The sequence below is a fragment of the Peromyscus eremicus genome, chromosome 12 (assembly GCF_949786415.1).
Source record: "Peromyscus eremicus chromosome 12, PerEre_H2_v1, whole genome shotgun sequence".
Classification (NCBI taxonomy): Eukaryota; Metazoa; Chordata; class Mammalia; order Rodentia; family Cricetidae; genus Peromyscus; species Peromyscus eremicus.
The window spans coordinates 71668481-71692626 of record NC_081428.1 but is presented as its reverse complement, the minus strand read 5'-3'; the positions used below and the strand labels follow the sequence as shown (position 1 = coordinate 71692626).

The 24146-nt window shown below is 46.0% G+C and overlaps 1 protein-coding gene across 1 annotated transcript in view; it reads right to left on the bottom strand.

The window, feature by feature from the left end:
- Positions 1-24146, bottom strand: part of Etv5 (ETS variant transcription factor 5) — a 62530-nt gene that overhangs the window by 6741 nt on the left and 31643 nt on the right. Inside the window, exons 8-11 of the mRNA XM_059277305.1 lie at positions 15430-15689; positions 12901-12960; positions 5254-5322; positions 4927-5096 (exon numbers count right to left, since the gene is read on the bottom strand). Of these exons, the coding sequence (XP_059133288.1) occupies positions 4927-5096; positions 5254-5322; positions 12901-12960; positions 15430-15689 (559 nt within the window). The remainder of the gene's footprint in view (positions 1-4926; positions 5097-5253; positions 5323-12900; positions 12961-15429; positions 15690-24146) is intronic.

The following is a 24146-nucleotide window of genomic DNA, read 5'->3' as shown; positions in this document are numbered from 1 at the left end:
CTACTTTGCCCTGCAAGAAATCCCGTGCAAGCTCAATTTGCGCTTATTGTTTAGTGTCTCTCAGGCAACCACGGATCTTGGGGCTGTCCTTTGCTCCATTTTTTTTTTTTTAATCAATTAAAAAAAAAAAAAAAAAGGGCCCAAAGGCCAGAAGTCCTTTTTACTTGAGACAGGGTCATCTTATGTAGCTGTGGCTAGCTTAGAACTCAGGCTGGTCTCAATTCACAGAGATCTACTTGTCTTGGCCTCTGAAGTGCTGGGATTCAAGTTGTGCACTAACCCATCTGGCAAAGAGAAATACTTCCAATCAATGGAAATACTGGTAAAAAGAGAAATTTGCTAAGTTAATCTCAGTCCTGCAAGGTTGGACAGCAACCCACACTTGGAAGCTACTTGCCAACCTGTCTGCCAGAAGTGACGGGGAATGTCAGGGCGGCTGGCTCCGTCTCTTTCCTCCCCTGGGTGGTGGAAAACAACCTGCCTGGTCTTCAGCCTCAGTGGTGTCCACTCTTTGCCGCCAGCACATGCAATAGCTTACTGGAGAGCGGTTTTGTGTATGTGCAGACTGCAAAGCTGCTCCGGCAGCGATAGTTACTGACTCATCCTCCAGGCTGGTGCCCTATGATTCAGTGTGGCCTCGCCACACTCCTCCCTCCACAGCAATGCGTGATGCAGCTGGAGACTCGGGCAGCCCCTATTTGGTGTTAGGAAGAGCAGGCGAGAGCACGTTGCCAGCTCGCTCCTTCTTTCTGCTCAAGTACTAAGTTATAGAATACACACTTTGGGAGCTGAGGCTGGGGGGGGGGGGGACGGGGGCCAACGACGACGACCGCACTCATTTCTCTTCAAAGAACAAGCAGTCACAGAACAAGGCGTGGCTCTCTCTAGCAGCCCAGCCTTTAAAACCTCCCATGGCATCATTTATCTGCCACATGTTCAACAAACAACCCTAGCTCCCCCCCCAACAAATATTCATATTAATGCAGATTCACAGTTAAAATGGCTCCAGATTAAAGCCGAGTCAGTCATAATTGAGAGGGTGCTAAGCTGGATGACTATCAAAAGACATTTGATTAGGGGCCTGCCAAAACGCAGTTCTAAAACCACAATTTCCATGCACAGTGTAATGGATATTATGGATAATTACCCAGAGTGCACTACTCAGCCACACAGCTGCCTACAATTACATCCCCAACAGCTTCCTCCTCTGCTTCACCCTTTAAGCTCCCCTGTGACAAGCTCTTACAGCTTTCCCCGGGAGCTGGTGGTATCTTCCTGACATTAATAAGGACAGGGCTGTCACAGTTACACAAAGAACAGAAGAGGAAAAAGTCAAGCACCGTGCAGGCCAAGGCTCAGTGCTCCCAAGATTTCAAAGGGCCCGGCATTCAGGAGCATGAGGATTCCAGAGACCTCAAGGTAGGGAGTAAAACGCAGTTCCTAAAGAAACAATGTTGGAAGTGGTGGGGTGGCTCCGTGGGCAGAGGCATCTGCTTCCCAGGATTGGATCTTCTGGACCCACATGGTGGAGAGAATTCACTCCTGTGGGCTGTCTTCTGATGCAGCACATGCAAACTTGGATGTGTTGCCCCATAATAAAAACACTATAATAATAATAATAATTATTATTATTATATTATTATTATTATTAAATGCTGCTCAATCAAGAGAGAGGCTCAGGGCTGCCATGGCTTCCCATGTGTGACTTGGAGCCGCTTGGCATTTATGAGCATTCTGGGTTAATATTAGTTCCTTCATTAAGTAAGAAAGCAGGGGCCCTCTGCCATCTGTTCATCATTTTCCTTACCGCTGGTAGGAGAGCGGCAGATTCAATAACAGCCTTACAGAGGCTCATAACCAGGTTTACCTGCAGCTGGACAGCCTGTGCTCAGGCCCGAGGCGGTGGCAATAAAGCCATAAAAGCTCCTGTTTGTGGACTGAGATGAATCAATAGGGCTGCCCACAAGACAAGCTTACCTTCATTTCCAAAAGCCTGGGTGAGTCAAGGTACCATCCCCTCACCAAGCCTCACATAAGCCAGGCCGCATCATCAGGAAAGCAGTGACCGCCCCCCAGCACAAGTGGAGCTCAGCCTCCATCTCTACACAACCGAGCCCAATCGGAGGCTGTGTGTAGTGCTCCATGTTGACAGCCTTTCTGTGAACAGGAGACAGGGAATGGCACAGACATATTTGTGTGTGTACACGAGTGTGTATGTGGCCTTATGTGCACATGGAGGCAAGAGATCCAAGTTGCGTGTCTTCCTCAACTGTTCTCTACTTTCTGAGATCAAGCCTCTCTAAACCTGGAACTCATCCATTTGATTAGGCCGGACAGCCCATGAGCTCCAGGGATCTGCCCGTCATTACTCGCGGAACGCTGGGATTACAGATGTGTGGCGCCGAGCCTGGCTTTCACATGGGTGCTGGGGATACACAATGGAATCTCCATTCTTACGTGGCAGGCGCTCTGCTGACTGAACCTTCTCCCTAGCCCCAGGAACGTATGTTTTATACTACTTTAAATGAAGCCTGCCTTATTTTACCAACGCAGGACACCCCAAGATTTCATTCCACTTTTTCCCCCCTCCTTATCCTATATCTCAACTTTCAGACCATGTCCTTCTTCCAAACATAGTGTCAGGCTGTTGCCTTCTGCTGCCAACTCTGCAGTCCTTAATGGAATGCTTCCCCAGAGGGCTGTTCCCATTTCTACTGTACCAACTCAGGGGCAGTGTTGCCTAACCACGCACTATTAAAGAAGCGCATGTCAGCCAGTGAGTGTGTGTATGTGTTTGTATCTTTTCCAACTACAATTTTTTAAACCCTAAACCAAAGAGAAATGAAGATGACTCCCTTTGGCATGGGATATACTAATAACCTGGTTTAATTCTCTATACTGTATGTTCAGGTCCTATGGGTGCATCTTCCTCACTGAAGACAAGGCGGTGGGGGTTCTCTGCCTTAGGTTTTTCTGTTGATAGCTCTGGGCAAAGAGATGGTAACAATGTATCCTTTTCTGAGGGGGCCTCAATGGAGAAAATGCCTCCCTCTATAGGCGGATAGGCAAGCCTGTAGAGCAGCGGTTCTCAACCTATGGGTCATGACCCCTTTGGGAGAGGTGTTGAATGACCTTCTCACAGTGGTCTCCTTAAATGATCTGCACATCTGATCTGATTGGTAGACTATCTATCAGATATTTACGATTCATAACATTAGCAAAATTACAGTTATGAAGCAGCAATGAAAATAAATTTATGGTTGGGGTCACCACAACACCAAGAACTGCATTAAGGGGTTGCAGCATTAGGGAGGTTGAGAAACACTGCTGTAGAGTATTTTCCTAATTAGTGATTGGCATAAGAGGGCCCAGTCCATTGTGGGTAGGGAAACCCCTGGGCTGATGGTCCTGGGTCCTATAAGAAAGCAGGTTGAGCAAGCCAGTAAGCAGCACTCCCCCATGGCCTGTGTGTCAGCTCCTACCTCCAGGTTCCTGCCTTGACTTCCTGGATGATGAATAATGATGTGGAAGCAAAAGCCAAACAAACAAACAACAACATCCCATAAAACCAAAACCAAACTAAACAACAAAAAAATCTCCTCCCCAAGTTGCTTTGGTCATGGTCATAGCAACACAGCAATAGTAATTCTAACTACTATGACAACCGGGATCCTACATAACATACTTAGAAAAAGAAAACCATTTACGTTCTGGGGCTAGATGGAGAGTTGGCTCAGCAGTTAAGATCCAGGTTTGATTCCCAGCGCCCACATAGTAGCTAACAACCACTAACAACCACTAGTAACTCCAGTTCCAGCGGATCAAACACCCTCTCCTGGCTTCCATAGACACTGCACACACACACACACACACACACACACACACACACACACACACACACACACACGGTCCACCTACATACACCCAAGCATGCACACATACATTTTTATAAAATAAATACATACTTTAAAAAAATTTAAGCTTCAAGACTTAGCTTCGGTGGTTTTATTTTTCCAAGTTAGAGCCACGTGAATCACGTGGTGGGGTCCGTGAGATGTGCTCAGCAGGTTGCAGGTTAAGGCCCTTGCGGCCACTACTAATCCTGGCAACTTGAGTTTGATCCCTGAGACCCACATATAGGAGTGAACCAATCCCCACAAGTGGTCCTCTGACTTACCAATTTAGTGCATGTGCATGCAGACACATTAAATAAATGAAGGTTACAAAGGAAAAGTAGTAAAGAGTAGGGTAAATGCAGTCTGTTCATACAGCCTCGGCCACAGGCTGTAACAGACCAGGGTCGAGTCTGTGTTACAGACAACATTAACAGGAAGCACAGCCTGTATCAGGGTTAACTCTTCATGGCTTCACCCATTACTTCTGTTTATTCTCCCTAGGAGTGTTACAACACTTTTAATGTTCTACAACGGATAACTCTGCCTGTTCGTTTGGTCATGTGCAGAAAACCGTCCTACGGACAGGAAGAACACTGCCAAGCCCGCCAGCTGGAAAGAAAATGAGAAAGCAGAGCACACTTCAAACACAAAAGCCCCACTCATCACATCCAGCACCGACTGTGGTAGTTTAAAGAACAAACGTGCCCCACAGGCTCTGGCATTTGAACACTAGTGGGTTGGTGGAGCCACTTGGGGAAGTCTAGGGGGCGTGGCCTCGCTGGAGGAAGTGCGTCCTGGGCTTTGAGGTTTCAAAGCGCCCCCCCCCCCCCCCCCCCCCCCCCGAGCCATTTCCGGCGCTTCTGCTCTCTTTGCTTCTATGCTAGTACTTGAGCTAGGAGCTTGTTGTCTGGCTCCCCACCGTGCCAGAGTCCAACCCTCTGGAACTGGAAGTCTAAACAAACTCTTGTGTAAGTTTCCTCGGTCACGCTGTTTCATTATAGCAGCATTAAAGTAAGACACCCAGACTCACCTCCTCGGGTTCTATCAGCTTAAATTCCATGCCTCGGCCAGTCCAGGCAATGAAGTGGGCATTGGCTGGGTCATCAAGAAGGGTGACAAGGAACTGCCACAGCTGAAGAGAGCCTCGTCTCTGATAAGGGGGCCCCTCTCGATAGAGGGTGGGCTCCTGCTTGACCTTGCCTGTGTGGGACAGGGGTACAGAGGTTTTAACTGAGGTTGGAGTTTCTCAGGGATTTGCACAAAAAGCAGTGGTTGCTGATGACTTAGTCACTGAACGGGCTGGGACTGACATCATCAACCCTCTCACTCAGCATCAAGTCTTGGACGGGCATCTTACCTTCCAGTCTTTCAGGCACCACGCAGGTGTCATCAAAGTATAGCCTGGGATCCTTTTCATATGGAAATCCTGAAAGAATTGAAAGAGAAAGACCACACTGCTTAACAGTCTGCGCTGCACTAAGAACTATGGAGTTAAGGACTAAAGAGGCATTCTTTAACATAAATTAAAAACAACTATTATCGTGTGTGCATGATGTGTGTGGGGCACACACATGTGGAGGTCAGAGGTGGCTCTCTGGGGTCAGTTCTCCTCTCCTACCTTTCACAAGGGCTCTGGGGACCGAACTCAGGTTGTCAGGGTTTCTCGGCAAGCGCTTTTGCCGGTGGAACCCTCTCACCGGCCCATAACTTTTCATTTCTGGTTCCTAAGTCCCACTGTTGTACCTATGCCAGACTGAATCTTCAGAGACTTCCAAAGGACTCAAGCACTCAAGTTCTGATGTCACTACGTTGGCTGAATCAATTCGTGCTATCAGGGCTCGGGCTGCAGGAAGCGCTGCTGAGTCACAAAGGTTCCCTCAAATCTTAGGAAGTTTGCAGGGCCAGTGTGGCTACGACTAACCTGTTTATTCTGGTCGGCCGAAGTAGCTAGCTTTGTTTCATGTGTGTATAGAGTTGTCATTTTCCTTTCAGCTAATAGTAACTCAACCTTCCCGGCAGACTTGTCCAAGCTATCCACACACCTCATTCATGTGCCGCAGCCAAGTATATATAGAAGGAAAAGAAGATGCAGGCCCACAGGAGACTGGGATGAGCGGCACACTCAAACAAGTTGGAGCACTGTCCCCAGACACAGCGGAAGGAATTAAAGCCTTCCTCGTGGTAGACTTGTTATAGAAGGGGAGTCAAGAAATGGGAACTGAATGCTCTGAAGACATACATCAAGGATGAAATAGTTGAGGCACAAAGCAGAGGACACGGGAAAAGACGGCCAGATGTTCTCCACAAGCTGGCCTGTATGCAGTCCCGACCTCAACAAGATCTGTGGTTCAAACCCAAGGCAGCTAACAACTCCCTGATGGGGACCCCGTGCTCTGTTCCTTACAGGTATTACACTTGGTATACAGCCCTTCACCCCCGGCTCTTCTCTGGCTTTGTTCCTGGTTGATTCACCTGGCTGAAGACTACTAGTCTATGTGTGCTAGGTCTGCAGAGGGGAGAGACAGGAGACTCTCTGCAACATGAAAACCCCACAGGTCAAGGAGCCCGGATGTGATCCCTCCCCTGAGATCCCTGGCTTCTTTGTAATCAGTTTAGGTGAGGGAATGTCTTGGCAGGCCTGGCACCATCTTAAGATGCCAGGGCCTAGAAAAAAAAAAAACTCAGTGCAACATGCAACAGATTATTTTGATGTTTAGGTCATTCACCTTTCTGTTTTTAGGCTCAGGCATGATTTTTCTGTTATTTAAATCAACAACACCATATATGGAGAAATAGCTCAGTGGTTAAGAGCACTGACTACTATACTAGAGGACCCAGGTTTGATTCCCTGTACCCACATGGCGGCTCACAACTGTCTGTAACTCTAGTGCCAGAGGAATCCACTGACATCTTCTGGCTTCTCCTTGCACTGAATGCACATGGTGCACAGCCATCCATGCAGGCAAAACACCCATATACACAATTTAAGAAATAAGTATATTTTATTGGCTTTTTTTCTGATTGATTCAATTAAAATTTTAGGCCACATATTTTGCTGATGTGGGTAGGAGGTAAGAACGCAGCCATGGACTTTGTTCTTATGTGTTTACATCTCAACTTGAAGCAGGAAGCAGATAGTAAAAGAACAGGCAATAAATGATTAGTATAGCATAGGAATTAAAGAGTGCAGGCGCCAGAGTGAGAGACAGGTTGACCCCAATTAGCTGTGTGACTCTGAATACATGAATTCCACTGTGTTCAAGTTTCCTCACTGGTACTGTTATGAGGATTGAATAGTTAATGTACTGTCTACTCTACCAGCCACTGCTCTATCTTTACAACAGAGTAAGTACTGTGACAAGCACTATTAAGAAACTGAGCCGGAGCCGGGCGGTGGTGGCGCACGCCTTTAATCCCAGCACTCGGGAGGCAGAGCCAGGCAGATCTCTGTGAGTTCGAGGCCAGCCTGGGCTACCAAGTGAGTTCCAGGAAAGGCGCAAAGCTACACAGAGAAACCCTGTCTCGAAAAACCAAAAAAAAAAAAAAAAAAAAGAAACTGTATGATGCTGTGTCAGGTGTGGTGGCTCATGCCTTCCACTCCAGCACTCTGAAGGCAGAGGCAGGTGGATCCCTTTGAGTTCCAGGCAGCCTGGTCTACAGAGAGGTAATAGTGAGACTCTGCCTCAAAAACAAACAAGCACACAAACAACAACCAACCCTGAATGATAGTATGAGAACTGTCATCTCGACACCCCCTGCATGGAGTCCGATATTCTCAAGGATAAGGGTCCTGTCCTATGCATCTTAGTGTTCTCACAGCGCCTTGCCTATAGTTAAGTGTTCCATCAATATTTGAAGTACAAGATCTCCTGACAATTTAAGCAAAGAATGTTGACATTCTTTCCTTTAAGGCATGGTTTCACGTAGTATAAGTCTACCCTGAACTTGCCATATAGCTGAGGATGACCTCAGACTCCCGATCTTCCTGGAACCCTCACCTCCCAAGTGCATAACACCTGGCAAACTGACTTTTATGACAAGCTGGTGTACTCCACATTATCAGCAAGACGTAATTCCTCATGCGTCACGCTTTTTCCCCTTTAGCTGCCAGGAGGTGATATATTTCCCACCTTCCCTATGTGTTTTAATATTCCAGTGCTGTTTAAATGGTCTCGTTATAAAGTCATTGTAAGCAAACCGCTTGAAAGTTTATACATCTGTCAAACGTGCCACGGTGTTATTTTCAACGCTGTCCTCTAAGGGAAAGATCACTCATCCACAATCCCGCAAGAATAAATTCTTGTTTTGGTTTTCAAAAGCTTATAAGGAACATCATTTGGGAACATTTTGTGGTCTCTAGTTATTGCCACACGGGGTCCTCTAGGACACCTGGAAGATGTTTCTGGTTTGAGTGATAAAGCCAGTTGAGTTTGCATCTACAGTTACTTCAGTTGTGGCCAGAACCACTCAAATAAAGGCACTGGAAGGAAGGAAGAACCTGCTTGACAGGCAGTGGAAATGAAAGGCTCAAAATATCACACGAGGATTCCAGGTGAGTACCCGAGGCGGGACAGCTATCTTAGCAATCAGAGATGCCAATCAGAGATGCCAATCAGAAATGCTTGTTTTGATAGCTGTTTCCTAGGCATCTGTGGTCAAGACCGGAAAGGAAGGATAGAAAACAATCGGGCCAAGATAATTTAGAGCAGTTTAACACACAGGCTTTTTTTGAAATTTACTTTTTCCAATGTGTGCGGTCAATTGGGCAAAGGAATAGGTTGGAGGGCGGAGGTGGCTTCACAAGATGGTTCTGTGTGTAGTAAGCAACCCAAAATCTTACTAAAAATATTTCCCTTAAGAGCATGCTCTTTGCTAAATGTTGTAATTATACAAAATGTTTGCCTCCCTCTCTTCCCTGTTCCTTCCAACATGTGCTTGCTGCAGACATGAACTGCCTCTGTAGAAACAGTGAGGAGTCTGGAAGCAGCCCTGCACAGCTGTGTCTACACAGCCAGCGGTCCAGTAGACAGCCGGCCTGCTCATTCACTGAGATTATCACAGGGTGCACAGCAGGGGAGCAGCACTGGTCTTGCCTAGCCAGGGGGGAGCCATCTACCCAAAAAACCACTCTAGCCAACTAGTCACTTGCTTTTGTTTGTTTTTCCAGACAGGGTTTCTCTGTGTAGCCCTGGCTGGCCTTGAACTCACAGAGCTCCGCCTGCCTCTGCCTCCTGAGTACTGGGGTTAAAGGTGTGCGCCATCACCACTCAGCTGCAACCATAGTCACTTGTAAGAAACAACCAATGCTTCCTGAGAATCTGAAATGCTACAGATGGGGGTTCACAGCCTCAGGTACGTGAGGCTGGAATTTGAGGGTCTCACCACTTAGGGTAAAGCTTCATTCACATCAAAACTTCAATTTAAAAACACCCTCAGGTGAGCCTAAGGTACAGCTGAGGTTGAGTGTGGTTTTCAAACTTGAAAAGAGAGACTTCTGGGCTCCATGTTGGAACTTTTGATTCAGTAGCTGTACCGGGTGGTTTTGTGTGTCAACTTGACGCAAGCTAGTCATCAGAGAGGAAGGAGTCTCAGTTGAGGAAATGCCTCCGTAAGATCCCACTGTAAGGCATTTTCTCATTTAGTGATCAATGGAAGAGGGCCCAGCCCATGGTGGGTGGTGCCATTACTGGGCTGGTGGTCCTGGGTTCTATAAAAAAAAAAAAAGGCTGAGCAAGCCACAGGAAGCAAGCTAGTAAGCAGCACTCCTCCACGGCCTCTGCATCAGCTCTTGCCTCCAGGATCTTGCCCTGTTGGAATTCCTGTCTTGAATTCCTCCAGTGATGAAGAGTGATGTAAAAGTGTAAGCCCAACGAACCCTTTCCTTCTCAACTTGCTTTTTGGTCATGGTGTTTTTGCTGCAGTGATAGACACCTTAATTAAGACATCAGCTCTTGAAAATTTGTCAATCCAAGTTTCAAGAGAAGTTGGTGCCATCGGTTTGGGGGAGTCAGAGAGCTCTAATATATGGGGACAGATGTGTTTAACAGAAAATGAAACATACTTCCAGGGACCCACTCTACAGAAAAGTTCTTCCCTATCCCAGTGTTTGGAAACAAGGTCCTGACCTACCAAACTGCCTAGAAGAGTAACTTGTAGCCCACTGCATACCCTCAAGGCCTCTCAGACCCCACTGGGCTCCTTCCCATCACATGAACTGAGTGCTCTGCCATGGTCATCCATTCACGCAGGAGCTGGGCATTCTGCAGATGTCCCCTGCAGCTCTGACAGCTCAATTGCCCTCCTCCCACACTGTGCCCCACTTCTCCTCTGGATTCCCATCCAATTACTTCTTCAAACAAGTCCTTAAGACTTAAAGTTGTCAACTACACACTGAAAACAGATAACAAAATGCTGGCCTTCAAGAAACCTGGCAGTAGACACCCCCAAAATGTCCTATCCCTTTAACCCAGAAGGTTCAGGAATTTAGCTTCAAGAAGTAATCAAGGAAACACGGAAAGATCTAATTAAATGAATGTCCATTTATAATTATTTTGTGAGGTATCTATAAATTATTTAAAATTTAGCAAGAAGATCCTAGCCAAATGAATCCCTACACATTAAGTACTATGCAGCCACTATGGAAAAAGCCGCTGAGAAATGGGGGATCTGGGTGATTACACTGGACAGACATGTGGACAGATGAAGGCTGGTTTCTGGGCCCTTGGGGGCTTGTCTCAGAATTTTGGGTCTACCTTCCAAGCCATATCATTTAGAGCAAATCTTCTGACCTCTTGGAGTCTCAGTGGCTAATAACATCTATCTTACCAGACGACAGGATGATTAAACAGCTTGAATGTGAGTCAAGAGCTTAGGACAGGGTTTGGAACATAGTAAACATGCAGTGAATTAATGACTCCTGTTAAGAGACTGGACAAAAGGAATCCTGGTATGATCTGTACAGTTCTGTCCAGATGTATGCACAGACAAGCAAGTTCGCGACTCCCTTTGGATAGTGAAATCTGATTTTTATATTGGTGTCTGTCTATAATCTCTAAGCTGTGTGTAATCTGTTTTTATTGCTTACATAAAGACGAAGCTATGAAGGTTTGCACTGTGAACAAAAAGTAGCACAAAAGCAAAGAAAGGTTCTCTAGGGTTCCAGCTCCATTCTGACCATTTCCTTGAGACTACATGCCAGAGAACATCTATGAATCTTTTTTGTTTGTTTGTTTTTTTGTTTTTCAAGACAGGGTTTCTCTGTGTAGCTTTGCATCTTTCCTGGAACTCACTTGGTAGCCCAGGCTGGCCTCGAACTCATAGAGATCCGCCTGGCTCTGCCTCCCGAGTGCTGGGATTAAAGGCGTGAGCCACCACCGCCCGGATCTATGAATCATTTTAAGAATTCTATTCATTACATTAGAGGGCATACAGTGAGCTGCACTGAAGGTCAGAGGACAATCTGTAGGAGTCACTTCTTCCACCACGTGGATCCTGATGATCAAACTCATGTCAGAATCTTTAACCTCTGAGCCGTATTGCTAACCCTTACTCTGTTTTAGCCAAGGATGGCCTTGAACTTCTGATCCTCCTGCCTCTACCTCCCCAGTGCTGAGATTATAGGCATGTGTGCCTCTGTGCCTGGTTATGTGCTGTGCCGAGAGCCTCACACAGAATTCCTTGATTGGGCAGGCAGGTACTGGTAGAGCCAAGCATGTTGGTGGATTTAAATTACTGTTAGTCCAATTAGGTTGATGTCATGAAAGGTAAGGTCACAGGCCCAACTCTGCCCATCGCTCTTGCTCCTAATTCTAAGTATCTCAGCCATCTGATCAATTAGTCGATTCTAAAGGGACTGTGTGTGCATAAGAACCTGAATAGACAGCACACAGCACTCATATTTTGTGTATATGGTTGTATGAAACCATGTGAGTACACGTGGAGGTCAGAGGTCAATGTCAGGTATCTTCCGCCTTCACCTTATTTTTTGAGACAAGGTCTCACACTCAAGTCAGAGTTCACCAACTGGCTAGACTGGCTACCTAGCAAGTCCCAGATCTTTCTGTTTCCTCCCAGTGCTGGGTTCAGGCAGGCACTGCCATGCTTAGCTTCTTCCATGGGTCCTAGGAATCTCAAGTCAGAGGCTCATTCTTGGGCAGCAAGTACTGAGTCTTCCCTCTATCCCTAAACCTTTATGTGCATTCATTCAATAAACATCAAGACATTAGTTCATGCTTGTGGGCAAATCACTTCATAATTTTTTTTCTCATAGCCGTCCTTAGTTTATCCAACTAGAAAACATCTCTGCTGAGTCCTGTAGTGTTTTGTATGCAGTATACCTCTGCATAGTCTTAGCAACCTTCCTATCTCCACCCCCTCCCTTCCATCAGATGCCAGCTCTCTTCCTCTCCAGCTCTCTCAAGGCCAGTGAAGAACTCCTGTGATTTCCCTCTCGCATTAAACTCAGCAATCGCCCATTACATAATCCTTACAACAATGTGCTACCCACCCAAACTAGGTGAAAACCAGAAACTCGTCCTAAAATTCTTTCCCAAGATGTCCTTGGACCCATGTAAAACTTCCTGATCTAAGCCCTGAGGGCCCAATTTAGGCTGACACAGCTGGAAACATAGAAACCAAGTTCCCCTTTTCTTCACAGTGTCCTAGGGACTCGGCAAAGTTAGGGCCATTGCCATTTATAAACGATGACCGCCTCGGTGCTTAGCCGGCTGTTGGCTCAAAGCCTATGTGCAAAGGAACCGATGATTACTATTACTTAGCTCTCGTCCTCATGAGCTACGGAAGGCCGAACCACTGACCTCAAAGCTCAGTTTAGAAACAGGGTAATTTTAAGTTAAGCATATGCATTACCAAAAAACTCTTTAGAAAAAGAGGAAGAAGAGGAAGAGGAAATCCTCCAACTTCCACGTGTGCTGTGGTGAATACAGCCCCTGCCCCCAAAACAAACGAATTTTCAAAGGGCAAAAGTAAGCTCCTGGCCCCTTACCTTCATGGTTGCTGGAGAAATACCCTCCCCTCATGTAGGACGACTGGCAGTTAGGCACTTCTGAAAGGGAAGCAGAGATGCACGCATTCTTACAGATGCACACACTCTTAACCATTCCTGCAGAACAGCAGGGGAGAGGCCGGGCAGCGATGCCCCTAAACCTCACCCTCCAAGGTCATGGCGCTGCTTTGGTTCTTGACAACTTGACACCAGTCAGAGGTACTTGGGAAGAGGGACCCGCCACAGAGCAACTGCCTCTCTCAGATTGGCCGGTGGGGCATTTTATTGATTAATGATTGATACGGGAGGGCCTGGCCTACTACGGGAAGTGTGTGTCTGAGGCAGATCGTCGGGGAAGTGTGTAAGGAAGCAAGCTAAACAAGCCATGGGGGTAAAAATCACGCCGGTAAGCAGCGCTCCTCTGCAGTCTCCGCTGCAGTTCTTGCCTTGGCACCCCTCAATGATGACTGCAATCCCTCAGCCAAATCCCCGACCCTCAACCCCAGCTCTGCACCTGCACCACCTAGGTGCTTTTGATGAGTGTTTTACTACAGCAACTAAGAATCAACCTACGACAAAGTCTTTGGGGCCTTGTTCTGTGGATGGGTACCACGCTAATAAACAATATGGTAAACACTAGACCCCACCACCTGCAAGCAAGACCCTTCTTATCCACAGTCACAGGAGAAAGAGGAGCCCCGCTTCTCTGTCTCGATCTCACTCATTTTAGAAAGCAGTTAACAATGCATCTGGCGAGATGGCTGGCGGTAACACGAGAAACTGGCTTTCAAAAGGGCTTTGGGGTGGAGTGGGGGAAGACGATCGCTTTAGATCTTTCCCAGTCTGCTCCTTTGGCCACTGATGGTCCCATCCAATTCTGTTGCCAGAGATGAGGGTATTTAAGGCCAAAGGGATTAGGGGCACTAAAGCTCTGAAGCCAGGATGAGAACTGGCAGGGTGGGTACTGTAGTCTGGCAAGCATGTTTTCTCCATGTTGGATCTGTTCTGCTGAAACTAAACCACACTCTAGCCATCTCCTCTTCAGGTCCCAGGAGAAGAGAGGGAACTGGGTGCACACCGGGGCCAGGCTTCTGGTGGGAGCATTTCTGGAGTGCCTTTCTTCAAGGGAATGGGATGACCAAAGGTGGTTGAGATAGATTAAAATGTCAATGCTGGGGGGCTGGAGAGATGGCTCAGTGGTTAAGAGCACATACTGTTCTTCCAGAGGACCCGAGTTTCAATTCCCAACACCCACATCAGGCTCACAAGCCCCTGTAACTCCAGCTCTAGGAGGATCTGACTCTTCTGGTCTTTGGAAGCACTCGTATACACTGATACATACGTATAACTAAACTAAACTAAAAATCATATTATTAATTATAAAATAATTCTATATAATAAATTATATATATATATGTATATAAAAGTCAATGCTAACCTTAAAAGTAAAAAATGTTACCATTATGACTTCTCCTGAGAAAAATATTCCAGTGAAAATTGCTATGGGTCATCAGCAGTTATTTTCTATCACAATGTGGTAAATTTCTCCCTTGGCCTACCTTTTCAGATTCCCCAAACTAGTTTCTATCCAAATGGCACAATCTATGTGTTATCTCAAAACCCAAGAGCAGATTCTACACCCCATTCCACCCACAAGAGCCATTCAGCTTCAGACTGCTCCATCCTTCCAAAAGGGGCTTAAGAAAGTCCACAGAGAAAGGAAGAACACCTACCACCCAACCACTCATGGGTCACTGTAGTCCTAACTGTAAGGAAGGACAGGGAGCGTTTCAGTGACGACAGGAAGCGAGTCCTTACACCTCCAGCGTGCCAGGTTCCAGGCCTGCTTTCCTCTGGGGTCTCAAAGGGTCTGACCCACAAGACACAGAGGGAAGAGGTCTACTAGCCTCAACTTCTTCATGGCTGAAGCTGCTAGGCAAACAGCAGGGTCCCTCACAGGTTCCGCCTCTGCCTGGGTTGGCTAACAGCCTCTGCAGGACATAAGCACCAGCCCACTGTAGTTGTGAGAGAGGAGAATCTGAACCAGTACTCTGTACATCTGTGGGTATCGGGCACTTCTCAGAATGATTATTTCAGTCACAGAACTGTGTCTGGGAGGTGAACTCTTTTCCTTATTATATTGGGTCCTGCTGTACTGAAAACAAAGCCACAAAACTAAAATACCCAAATTGTGTTCCTTGTATCCAGTGCACTTAAATTAAGGGTAGGGCACCACCCAAGTGTGGGCCCAGCAATCTTCAGCCTTGACTCAGAGGTGTATTTTATACATTTCTGAATACCTTTAACTAATTCATTAAGTTCTTTGAGGGCAGTTTTTTGTTTGTTTGTTTTTGGTAGTGCTGGGCATGGAATCCAGGACATTCTGTTCTGTATACTGAGCTACATCCCCAACCCCTGAAGGCAATTCTTATACAATGATTCCCCAAATGATTGCGGACAGCACACTCAACACTCATCAGGCAGATGAATGTGAGAATACAGACATCAATACAATGGGTTTATGCTAACCTGAGTCCCCGCAGTAATCTCGGGGCTCCTGCTTGATTCCCATTGGCGACTGGAACCCATGTGCTGGGGGACCAGGCATCCCAGGGACCCCATGTTCATAGAGTGGGTCATGGTACTCCTGCTTGAATCCCTGAAGGGGTGGGGGAGCTGCGGGGGCAATAGGTTCTGACATCTGTCGGTGGTAGCCGGGGCGGTTATCTCCAGGAACTCCTGACTGAGGAGGGAAGGGGTGGCAGGGTTCGGACAGCTGCCGCTGAAATCTGGAAGAAGGAGAGAGTTGTATTGTTTAATACAAAATGAGTACTTACTATGATTCAGCATGGGGGATTCGCTACAACATCTGGTTTAAAAAGATGAATTAATTTCTAAAACAACAACAACAGAAATGTTATTATTAATGTGTGTGTGTGTGTGCGCAAACGTGGGTGGGTACACATTATTAATGTGTGTGTGTGTATGTGTGTACGCATGCGTGGGTGGGTACATGTGCCATGGACACACGTGAAGGGCAGAGGATCGCTCTGTGGAGTCATTTCTCTCCTGTCACCTTTACATAGGTTCCGAAGCTTGAACTCAGGTCATGTCAGGCTTATACAGCAAGTACCTTTAATAATGGCTGAGCCATCTCACTGGCCCATGAATTAATTTTGAAAAGAACCAATGACTTACTTGGTATGGATGCATAACATAAAACTACCATAATTACAATATAAGAAATGAAAAGCTGATTGGTAGATCAAAGGAACTGAATAAAAAAAATTTTTTAATTACCTGTTAAATTGCAAACATATACTTTTATTACCTGTTAAATTAAGCATTTCAAATTTGTAAGGAAGTTTAGGTTTCATTTTATGCTACATTCTAAAGTAAATTTCATATAGACAAAAGATTTCATACTATGAAGTAAATACATGGCTCCAGATCCTCCTGCCTAGCCTTCCCAGTCTTTAGCTATGCACCAGGTGAGTATCACCATAGCTTTTAAAAAGCACCTGAAGGTCAGCATTTCAGCGTGGTGGTTTGAATGAGAATGGCCCCCCATAGGCTCATAGATTTGAATGCTTAGTCACCAGGGAAGGGCACTACCTGCAGGCTTTAGAGGATTAGGAGGTGTGGCCTTGTTGGAGAAAGGCTCTGAAACTTCCAGAAGAAAAAAAGTAGGGAGTACACTTATAGATGCATACAGCCATAGATAAGAACTCCCTAAATAAGATTAAAACCATCCAGGAAACAAAACCATCCATCAAAAGGGACTGGATGAAACAAGTTTCTGTACTGCAGGAAGCTGTTAATGACAGAAGAAGCCACCTAAATGGGGGGTGGGGGGGCGGTAGGGAGTGGGGGGGTGCTTTGCTAGGTTACATCTGACAGAGGATTAGTATCTAGAATATACAAAGAACTAAAAACTAAACTAGAACTAAACACCAAGAAAACAAATGATCCCGTTAAAACATGGGCTGGAAGAAACACATGTGGCTAAGGAAGACTTTTTTAGATGCTGGCCACCCTCAGCCATCAGGGGAATGCAAACCACACAAACTACACTACTTAGTGATTCCATCTCAACTCCAGTCAGAATCGCTGCTAAGAGTTAGAAAACAAAAGACATGGTTCTTGTTAATAGATTTAACCAAACAACGGGGCTTAGATTTTAATCAATCTGTGTCAACAGGTGGCTAACAGATTTCTACAGTGGCATCAGAACTTAAACCCTTCACCTTAGAGATCTGGGTACAGATAACACCGTGAGATCAGCGCACAGCACGCACTGCTCCTGGGGGAGTTTTACCATTCCCCCCCCCCCCCCCCCCCCCCGCCAGAAGCACCATAACAATCACCACATTATAACATCATCTCTGAGCAACTTTACACATGCACATTCTCTTGTCCCAGACACAAAAGCACTCTCATTTGCCAGACCCAACACACCCCAGCACTGTGAAGTTCAGTACAGGAAGGTGCACAATTTCACCAGCAGACACCTGAGCTTTAAGGAAACCTTTCAGGGGTCTCCAAACAAGCACACGTTTGCAATTCAGGCTTGGGCTTGACATTTCAAATACAGGCATCAGCCAGGGGCTCAAAACCTGAATGGGAGCCTTTCAGAAAAGCACGAGGACGTTGTAGAGACTTTACTCTTACTAGCTACCCAAACCCCTTGGGTCACTTGGAAGAAACAGCAGCAAGGACAGCCCCTCTGCCACCATAGTAGCACCTTCAGAGGTGACCCCCACAAGTCAGTTCCTTTGATGGCTCCAAGATGGCCCGCACCACTCAGTTCTGTAACCGGAGCCTCGGCAGCTGGCGGGACGGATGGTCCTGCTTCCGCTTGGTTCTCATCTCCTCACCTTCCAGAATGTAACTCTAGAGTCGGCCTGGGATGGCCTCCTTAGGAAAAGATGCTTCCATGAGCCCTAGCCAGCAACTATTCCCTCCCCACCCCACAGCCGAGTCCTAGGATCCATGAAGCCAAGGCCTGGATAGATCTCAAAGATCAGGTCAGAGGTTTTCACTAACATTGCTCAGCATTGCATGTTTCAAGAATGGGGGTGGTGGTGGTGGTGGTGGTGGGTGGTGGAAAAGGATTCCTGGGGGAGGTCACGAGACCAACATACCCCCAAAAAAGGAATGGTTCAGAGCTGGCCGCTGTAATTGCTATTTGCAGAGATTAATAAAGTAATTCAGTTCTCATCCTCAAAATATATCCTGTGAACTTTACTCACTGGCCTCCATCTGAAACTCATCCCCCTCTCAGAGGTGATCTTTCTGAAGCATCTAAGAACGTGTTGTCCACATAAAACAGCCACGACCAAGATGCTGTTGGGATCGGCCCCAAAGGAGCAGCAGCCCGATTGGACCAGTCTCTCTTCCTCCCACCCCACCCGTGAACCCAATGCTGCTCACGGGTGACAAACTCACGTTCAGTGAGCAAAGGGAGGCAGACTACCGAGCAAGGCTTCTGAGTGCCACTTTATTTAAAGGACAAATTATTTATTTATTTGTCAGATTTATATAGCGCCTTTCCTCTCAAGAGCACGCCCACACCACCAACATTTGGTTTACGTTATGAAAACTGTTAGATTCTTTTTCTGCATTTCCTTTTTGGTCTCAGCTGCCGGCACACAGAGTAAACATAATGGTAACAGAAATCAAAGGGAAAAAGTGCAGATTCAACGCAGGGCACTCAGTGTCTAGGCTTGGCCGGTGAAACAATGATAGTTCAGAGGTCATCTCCGCGACGATAGGTAAGATTGAACAGGAACTACACCACACACTTAAATCTCACTCTTAACAGCTGAGAGAACATGATGGAAAACAGAAACAGCAGAGGCAACTGTGAGCCTGGGCTGTGAGGTCAGAACAAGCTGAGCTGAAAGCCAGTCTCTACCACCGGCTCCCCGCGTGACTTTAGGCAAGTTATGCAACAGCTCTGAGCCTTCAGTTTTCACATCAGCAGAATAAGGATGACCAGGACACCTGCCCCAAAGGTCTGTTTAAAGATTACATAAGATAATGCATGGAACTGGACGGAGCACGCCAAGTTCTCCCAATGCAAGACCTTCAGTCTCCCAGCAAGACTCACAAGCTACACAAATACAAAGACCTCATGGCGTCAGGTGATAGCCATATACGCCTATCCAAGAAAGGCCCACGAGGTGTCCACGATATCCAGTCCCCCTTTGAGACAGAATGTTGGGTTTTATTCTTGAGTGACTCACTTATGCCTACCTGGGAAGAAAAGTGAGGCAGACTCGGCATGCTGCAAGGGCATCAGCTGGGACAGTATCCACACACAAGCATAACTCCGCAGTATCCACACACAAGCATAACTCCGATGAACAGACACATTGTAAAAACTGTAAAAACACAGCAACTGAAGTCTCTACACTTGTGGTAGCCACATTTTAGGAAAGAATCCTTTTGTAAAAAGTATGTTTATAGAAATGTTATATTTTTAAAAATTATTTATTATTATGTGGGTATGTACGAGGGGGTGGGGTCGTGGGAGCAGAGGTCAGAGGATAAATTTCAGGACCTACAGGATCTCCCCCTTTCACTTGGGTTCCAGGGATCCAAGCTCAGGTTGTCAGGCTGTGTGGCACAGATTTGCCTGTTGTGACATCTCACTGGCGCAAAAGTGATGTTTAAAAGGTACAATGTAGAGCCAGTGAGATGGCTCAGCGAAAAGACATCTCCCAAGCCTGACCATCTGAGTGTGCTCCCCAGGACCCACACAGTGGAAGGAGAGGTCTGACTCTGTCGGCTTTGGGGCTCCACAACTACTTCCCATCCTCACAAACTAAATCTGAAAAGTGGGGGGGGGGGGGGGAGGGTAAGTAAAAAAAAAAAGCCAGGCATGGTGATACAGCCTGCGGAGTCGCAGGACGTGGGAAGCACTGCCAGACTCACCCCCAAGTATCCGAATTGGGGTTCAACTCCAAGCCCCTCAGTCTATATAACTCCAGGACTACAGGTCTACAGTTTTTGTTCTTTTTTTTTTTTTTTTTTTTTGGTTTTTCGAGACAGGGTTTCTCTGTGTAGCTTTGTGCCTTTCCTGGAACTCACTCTGTAGTCCAGGCTGGCCTCGAACTCACAGAGATCCGCCTGCCTCTGCCTCCCGAGTGCTGGGATTAAAGGTGTGTGCCACCAACGCCCGGCCAGTTTTTGTTCTTTAAAGATATATTTTAATATTTTTTATGTGTGTGTGTCTATGTCCTTGAAGGCCGTAAGAGGGCATCCGATCTCCCAGAGCCGGGGTTGCAGGCAACTATAAGCTGATGTTGGAGGCTGGGACCTGTGCTCTTAGCTGCCTCTCCTGCCTCACCTAAGCTGTTCCTACAACAGCTTTCAACACTCTATTAGTGACATTTAATACAAACCACACTGGACGTGCACCAGAAAAGCCCATTTTTAGAAACTAAGAAAAAAATTTTTTTTAATTTAAGACTAAAAACTATGATAGCAAACACTTCAAATGACAAAAACACCACAAATCTCAACTTAGGCAATATATCTAAAGGAGGGCTTGTGTAAAAAATTAGGACTAAGGTAGCTGTCTGTCTACATGGGGGCACATTTATAGAAAACAGAACCAGACGGTCCAGAAAGAGTGAAACTAAGTAAGATAAACAACACTTGACTTGTGAGGCTAGATGTTTTCCCTGAGAAGTCGGCAAGACTTTAAAAATTCCAAATAAAAAAGATAATGACAGATAAGCCTTTTTTTTTTCCTTTTTTTTTTTGAGCTGAGGATCGAACCCAGGGCTTTGTGCTTGCTAGGCAAGCACTCTACCACTGAGCTAAATTCCCAACCCTGATAAGCCCATTTTTAAAAGATATTATGGACCACTCTGTGCCAATTAATTTTAAAACACATAAATGGGCAAATTATCTTAAAATTTTTCATTAGATTAAACTAAAAAGAAATTTAAAGCAAAACTCTAAAAGGTAAAAAAAAATTTTAAGTATTTCCCACAAGAATGTCTAGAGTAACTTTACCAGTAAACTCTTCAAACAACTTCAAATACTAATTCATATTTTACATGAAATATTCCAAATATAAAGACATCCTCTATTCATTTGATAAGCACAACTTCAAAGCTAAACCTAACTAAGTCCCCATAAGAATGAAAAACCACCTTATTCTCAATCACAAATTAAGATGCCCAGGTCCTAAGCTCACATGAGAAGCCAAGTTCAGCAACTGCAGACGGCCAGCTACAGAGCCAGGAGGGGGCTCAGCCGTTAGGAGCTTGAAACAACCTGACATGGTGAGTCATCCCTGGAACCCACAGTGGAAGGAGCCAACTGACCCTTGTAAGTTGGCATCTGACCTCCATATACATGCTGTGTCACACAAGCACAGAAATACAAACATTAAAAAAAAAAAAAAAGTAAAAAAAGAAATAAGAGAAATTGGGTTTGTCACAGAGTGCAAGGATGGTTTCATAAAATCAGCGTAATGTACATTTTTAAAGGAGAAAAATAATTGGATCACTTTACTAGAGACAGAAGCATTGACGAACTTCAACCCTGATAGACGTTAACTTTTCATGAGGGGTCGAAGGAAATTTCCTTTACCTTGACAAAAGGTAACAACAACAAAAAAATATAACAAACAGTGAAATGCTGGGAACTAGCTGTAAGAGTCAGCACACCCTCTACTTCAACTGTCAGGAGAAAGTTACTCAGTTTGTCAAAGAAGGAATTAAGAATCCAAGAAACACAAAACAACAAAACAAATGTCTGGGGGCGGCGGCAGCGGCGGGTGGTGGACACCTTTGATCCCAGCACTCCAGAGGTAGAGGCAGGCAGTGAGATCCAGGACAGCCAGGGCTACACAGAGAAACCCTGTCCCCAAAACAAAACAAAACAGAATCCAAGAAACTTGGTTTGAGTCACTAAAGTGAACCCACGTTGCCATACACAACGTGCTATTAGGCAGACATGTGGCGAGGGCACGCACGTTCTACACCCCAGGCTGTTAACACATGTGACTCGTCAACCCCCTTCCTGTAACCACACGAGATCTGAATGGCAGTCTGTCAGGGATGGACTCCAAGAGGAAGTGAATCTTGTAATTTATCAAGCACCATAGTTTTCTATGAAATGAAAATTTGAGAAAACAGCTCAGCCCAGGCTTTGGGCCTGGATTACCCAGCTCACACAGCAGGACACTGCCCTCAGCAGGTTGGCACGTTCCTCTTTCTAAAGGTACTGACCCACATGGCTGTGCAGAACCAACATGGCTGACCTGGTCCCTAGTACAGATGGTCACTGAACACTGTAATATGGATGCTCTTTCACACTACTCAAAAGCAGTTTGGGTTTTTTTCCTACTAGAGAAACATTTTCTTAAGTTTTGTCTTGAGTTTCCATTTTTCTTGATGTCAAGTACGGGAGATAGCACAGTACTTCAAAATTCTTAGATGGAACATTTTTTTTTTCCCCCAGTGAAATCTCTTCAGTTAAATTGTGAGGCTTTCTTCAAGTTGAGATACCATGAGATATGATACAAGGAAGGACAAAAACCACATGCAGCCACGCTGTGGATAGAATACAGCTTCTACATCTCAGCACTTATAACCATCAAGGTTGGCCTGGCTGAAAGGAAAACACACTTCTTCAAGGAGCATAAATGGAGATGTGCTGGAGCTCGCCAAATACATGACAATCCCCTCCCACGCCATGTGAAAGGAATCACCAATGTAAGACACAGCTTTCACATATACCATTTGCCTTCTAAAAATAAACTGAATTGTGAAGAACTCTAGAGGCAGGTTATCCAAAACATTCAGAATATACTTTGACTATATTATATTTTAGTTGTTTAAAGCATGACCATAGCAAATGACCAACGCTATCAACAACCATACTGGGGACAATTACGGTGCAGTTTATGGAAAAGGTCAGACTCATCACCTGGACAGATCAGGCACATCAGGAACAAAACAAAGACATCTTGTCCTATGGACTTAGACTAGATAAAGCAGGAACTCCAAGGACTGCCATTTAAGAGAGGAACAAGGTTCAAGGACAAAATGGTCTCATCGAGGTCACTCAGTTTGCAGTGGATTCTTGCAACTCAACAAGGATCCTAAGCAAAGCAAATGGCATGTCATGCTTTGCTTTCTCACTGTAAACTTAAAACAGCAGCACCAACAACCACAAAATTCTACTGTGGTCACAGAGCTGTGCTCCCTTTAGTATGCTACAAAAAACCAAAAACAAACAAACAAACAAAAAAACCCTATACTTAACAAAGCCATGCTGGGCTGAGGTGAGGTAGAGGAGAGAGCATTCTTCACGCTGTATCAAACTGTTAGGGTAACATAAGAGAGTCATGCCGAAGATCCATGAACTCAGTCTTGGGTGGAGCAAGGAATCTGTGTGTGTGCCTGCCTGCACGCACGTGCACACACACAATATGGGTGACAGAGAAGGTCAACTTCGTGTGTCCCTCGGGTTCTGTTCACCTTTCCACCCCCCCAGGCAGTGTATCTGACTGGACCTGGACCTCACCTAGCAGGCTACACTGGCTGGCTAGCGAGGGATCTGCTTGTCCTTGCATCCAGCAGGAGGATGACAAGCGAGGACCACCATTCCTTGTGGTTTTTTTTCACATGGGAGTCTGAGAATCCAACTCTGGGCTTTCATGGCAAGAATCTGCTAGAATCTGCGTTTTATCTCCACCTCTTCCCTCCTGGGGCCTCCCGTAGACCCTCAGCCTGAGGACCGCAGCGCTAGGGGAGACCCGAGCACTCTAGCACGGCTCTCACTCTGTCACTTTAGAAGCCCACCACTTCACCTTTCACCCCAGTGTCCTCACGTCTCTGTCACCTCGACGAGGGCTACTTGTTTTAGAACCATCATCAACTACAGGCAAAGGGTGAAAAGCAGGAAGTTCAAGACAGATAGGCCACTTCACAAAAGACTCATCGTGGAAAAGAAATACCTATGTGCTTTCCCTCTGGACCCGAGGGCAGACAGTCATAAATCCCAGGGATCTAAATCCTCTTTCTCGAGGGTGGGCAGCCAGGAGACGCGTCTATTCTACAACTGACACTCGTCAGCCATCGTGACAAGACGACAGTGAGCCAGGTGAGCTATTTCTCCCTCAGCTCTGTGATCGACGCATAGAAGCTTTCACGTTGCTCAGGGTAAGAAACGAGGGCTGAAAGTGCTAACCGAACAATCTTACAAGGCAACTTCCCTTT